This window comes from Sardina pilchardus, chromosome 2 (genome assembly GCF_963854185.1).
Source record: "Sardina pilchardus chromosome 2, fSarPil1.1, whole genome shotgun sequence".
Lineage (NCBI taxonomy): Eukaryota > Metazoa > Chordata > Actinopteri > Clupeiformes > Clupeidae > Sardina > Sardina pilchardus.
Window position 1 is genome coordinate 9,163,621 of NC_084995.1, and position 4,645 is coordinate 9,168,265.

The 4,645-nt window shown below is 39.5% G+C and overlaps 1 protein-coding gene across 1 annotated transcript; it reads right to left on the reverse strand.

Moving 5' to 3' along the window:
* Positions 1–435: 435 nt before the first annotated feature.
* lrata (lecithin retinol acyltransferase a) lies at positions 436–2,960 on the reverse strand. Its single transcript, XM_062517458.1, has 2 exons — positions 1,550–2,960; positions 436–1,316 (listed from the first exon to the last, which is right to left on the reverse strand). The coding sequence occupies exons 1-2, from the start codon at positions 2,063–2,065 to the stop codon at positions 1,164–1,166; spliced, it is 669 nt and encodes a 222-aa protein (XP_062373442.1). The 5' UTR covers positions 2,066–2,960; the 3' UTR covers positions 436–1,163.
* Positions 2,961–4,645: the final 1,685 nt, after the last annotated feature.

Consider the following 4,645-nt stretch of genomic DNA (forward strand, 5'->3'; position numbering starts at 1 on the left):
CTTCCAGTATTTATTAGAATTAGTAGATAGTGCAATTGTGTGCTTTGGACTTGTATGAAAGGACCTACAGTAATCAAGGGACTGATCCCTAAAATGATCCCATCATCGATCCTGTCATGTTGCCATCTTTTGTGTTTTCATTTAAAGTGGGAAAAACTGTCAACCTCTGCATTACTGCACAAATCACTTCCTTTTTATCATTGAAAGCTGCTTTATGGTATACACAAAGTAAAGCTGTTAGCTTACTCGTTTTGTATCCACCTTCAGGCATACTTTTATGAAAAGTGATTAAGTCTATTGACTATTGACCAAAAGATTGCAATCAAAAGAAGGGGCTGATTAAGATTCCTAATATTCTTTTTATCAACTTTGATCCAACCATGTCTGCAAAATTATTGATATACTTTTATTAGCATTTGTGGAAATATATTTTAATCTTTACAAAAGAATGTACACAATCAAGACTCTCTTTATCTAATTCTCTTACTCAGTACAAAAATAGAGCATCTAAATACACCTCAATAAGCAATTGCACTTTGCGTAGCCATCAGTTTTCAGCGGTGCCAAGGTAAGGAGGATTTCACCGAGGAATGTGTGCACATGCATATGGCCTGGTCACTCAGGTAGGTCACCTGCAACCCCATATATAAAGCTGTAGAGTAATAACAAGGCCAGCTGTTAATCAGCCATGTCATAGGCAAATATGGTGCAACTACAAGATGTTATTGACAGACACGTCAGGAAAGCAGTCAGCATGGTAGCCGTTTTGTCTTGTCCAAATATCAGGGAGAGATAATAAAAAAAGAACAAAAATAAAGTGGAACCAGACAAATAACTATCAATTTCAAATAGGTTGTCCTGATTATACAGTGCTGCACATTCTTACATATTCTTCAGCAGCCCAAGCATGCTCAAGCCGCCATTCATTCATAAATACAATACAGTCATGACAAATGGCCCAGAGATCATAAAACCTCTGTGCGCAAAATTAACAGACTAAAGCATCGGCTTTAAACAAACTATCTTATTCTGTGCATACACTCTCTGGGATGGTGCATTTACAACAAATATGAACCCAAATGTTCATCTGTTGAGCCACTCGGCTACTTTAGTTCTTGAGTGGACGCCCTAGTGTAAGTGTTCATGTGTAGGTTCCATGTCCATCAACTTGCCATCCACAGTGTGAATGGAATAAGTACTGTTGGCAATGTAGTTGACGGTGCCAAGCCAAAGCACACAATGGACAGCACTCCCAGCGAGATGGTCAGCAGGATACTCCTCTGGTCACGGACCACTGTTTTTAGAATATCACAAAACTGAAGAAAAGAGGAGAGATGAAGCATGCAATATCAGTAACACCATAATTAGCACTCCACTTCCATTAACACTTCTTAATGGTTATTGTGAGAATCTAACAATAGTAGAAGAGTTTGTTTTGAATTGGAAAAAAATATATATAAAGTGGAAAACTTCAAAATCGAGAATTCTGCTCAGAATAATATATATTGAACTAACATAATATGTTAGACAAGTACAATTAGGCCTGTACCTGATCTGTTTGCTGACTAACAGGTGAGCCGTATCTGCAATAAGTTGTAAAGTGTTCGCAGTTATTCCAGAGCAGGCTGTAGTCAATCTCTCCCACCAATTTTTCGGCTCTCAGTGCAACATCCTCTTGAGGCAATGGCTGCATTTTCATTTTGCTGTCCATGGTGTTGACGTGAATACTTGCGCCGTATGCGAAATCTTCCACCGTGTCAACGCGTATGCTCGCTTTCTTGTAGATGCAACCAATGATTAGTCTCCTATTCGTCACGACTGACCTTATCTTCTTGTCGTTATCGGTGAGAACAGGCATGATGTCAGGCATGAGATGGGCAACTTTGTTGTCACCTAGGTATATACCGAAATGGATGAAAAGAGTGCGCTTCACCTCCAACAAATCCCCCCGTTTGAAGGAAGATGGGCTGCAACCTTTTTCTTCTTCTGGCCATAAGTTTCTTATTAAGTTGAAATAAGATAGAAGGAATACCTTCTCGAAAACGAACGTGAGTGAGTCTAGCATTTTGGCTTTCTGGTAATTTCAAGTGATGTTAGGTCTGTATTTATAGTCTAAAAACTTGCTTTGGCACGTGTCGTGTAAGGTGGGGGCAAGGGCTACGGCTAACTAATCCTAAGAAAATGATTGGTTGCGAAAGAGTTTCTCACGGTTTGCCCGAAAGAATTTTAACCCCATAATAAATATAAACAAATACTATAGTTTAATCTTACAAAAAAATATGTTACATTTGTGTTGTCAGCTTGTAGGCTATCTATTGGTTTTGACAATTCTCTTCGAAACGAGCTTCATAATATTTGTATTTACTGAAAACAAATAACAAATTGACATAGGGTAGAGTAGGGGAAAACGGGGAAAGTGGCATTACTGTGAAAACAAAAGCTAAATGTGTTCTGAATTATTATCATGGTTATAAGTGGCAATGACATTAATTATAAACCAACTATGAAAACTGCCTAGACTTTATATTTCTTTAGATTTTTAACAAAAATAAAATGTAAACAAAGGGGGCGTTTTACCCCAGCAGTGGGGCAAAATGCCCCCCATGAGTGGGGTAAAATGCCCCCTCCTAAAAAAAACGATTTGCTTCATACATTAATAGCCAAATCAACAGACAAGCTGTTAAGCAATAAATGAATTGTAAGATACTATATTTAATTCATAGATTAGGCGTACCAGCAGGTAAGTACACCTTACCACATAGCGGGGGAAACAGGCGGGGGGCGTTTTACCTCACGGGGGCGTTTTCCCCCACTCTACCCTATAACTGCAGCTAGAAATTGCCCATGTGCACATAATGGAATACAGGATCATGCTGCCCAATAATGAGAACACTAAGTCGTTGTGGCACGCACATCACTGTGCAAATATATGGGCCACCTTTCTTTCCAGAACTGACAGAGGCACAATGCATCCTACCTACCTGTAGAGGCAAGAATGGTCATATATGCCACTACAATACAGAAAGAGAGAGAGAGAGAGAGAGAGAGAGAGAGAGAGAAAGAGAGATCTCTTCCATATAGACTTTGTAAGTGCTAGAAGCTGATTTTACACATTAACTAAATTTGCCGCAATGTCTCAAACATTCTACTGCTAGTATACAGGCCAAAGGCTTTTTACACTCAAACTTTAAACCATCTAACCTAGATGGCTTATCTGAAGTACGCAGAATGCAAAGGATCCATACTCAGCTTATACAGATTAAACAAATTCTCTACAAAAGAACCACAAAGCTGATACAGAGACTCAGCACCAATTCAGTTCAGACGCAGGATTTGGTATAGAAGGAATTCGATGGCCTAGTTTATTAAACGTATTGCAGTGCACCAGTCGGAACTGATTTGTGAGACAGCAAAACAATTGAGAACATACTGACCTGAAATGCTAACAAATTGCTGTGGTGTGAGAGTACATTTTACGGCATAATTAGTTAAAGATGCTGCCTTGAAATGTCATAAATCAGTTATTTTTCCAGTCTTTATGATTAGAGAGGCAAAATTGCTTCAACCTTTTAGATCAATGTTTATGGCAGATTAATTTTGTCATACAGAATTATGAATGGCTATGAATGGGGAGAGAGAGGTAGAGAGAGATAGAGAGAGAGAGCGAGCTGATTTCACTTAACCTATAAATCCTTATTCCCATCATTGGATAGTGTCGAGACTCCAGACAATTATCAGATAGTATCTGAGCAGTCGTCAAATCTGTCCTCAGACTACAATCTTCCATCTTCAGTTTCAGGGGATTACCTCTGGACATGAATCAAAATGTTGTTCGCTCTGACCTAATTCACTGGGAGTCACCTAGCTCTAATTGCCCAAGTCTCAGGCAGCAAGATTACTCTTTGGGACCCTGAAATGTTATTGTGTGACTGACCCAAACAGCAGTACTGAAAGAAGGGTCGCTGTAAGCTTCTTCTGTTTAATTGGCAGTGAGAAAGAGGACAAAGAGAAGCAACAAAATCGCCACTGACTCCTACACCCTCTCATGTCTGACGATCAGCCTGTTTGTGTAATGTTGGAAAACTAGAGCAGTTCACATTGATGGAGCGTGTCTGGAGCATACAGGGTTTAAGGTATGGCTCTTAGTATTGCCAATTTAAGATCTCTTGCATTGATTTTGTTGGCCTTGCAGACTGTTCCCAAATGAATGGAATGTATAGAGGAAACTCTTTTATTGACTATTTTCCCTCACATGCAAATCAGCACTCTGAAACCATTGCACTTCTTCTTTCTGTCATCACAATATAAATATATATTTTGTAGGCTACAATGGCTATTTGATTCAGGATTAGATTGATTAGATAAAGGACTGTTTAGACTACTCACCGTTTGTAATTTCATGTGAAAGGTGTTGCGCAAAACAGTTTCCTCTTTCAGGACTTTACAACTGTTTACACTGTCACACTGTGTGTGTGTGTGTGTGTGTGTGTGTGTGTGTGTGTGTGTGTGTGTGTGTGTGTGTGTGTGTGTGTATGTATGGAGGGTGGAGAGAGAGAGAGAGAGAGAGAGAGAGAGAGAGAGAGAGAGAGAGAGAGAGAGAGAGCATGTGATGAAGTGCACTTTCAAAGGTGTTGGTATTGGACCT

Bases quoted from the DNA above. Each gene is read 5' to 3' on its own strand.
- lrata (XM_062517458.1), bottom strand. From the start codon at position 2,065: ATGCTAGACTCACTCACGTTCGTTTTCGAGAAGGTATTCCTTCTATCT. The intron at 1,317-1,549 runs GTACAGGCCTAA...TCTTTTCTTCAG, and splicing joins TTAGTCAGCAAACAGATCAG to TTTTGTGATATTCTAAAAAC.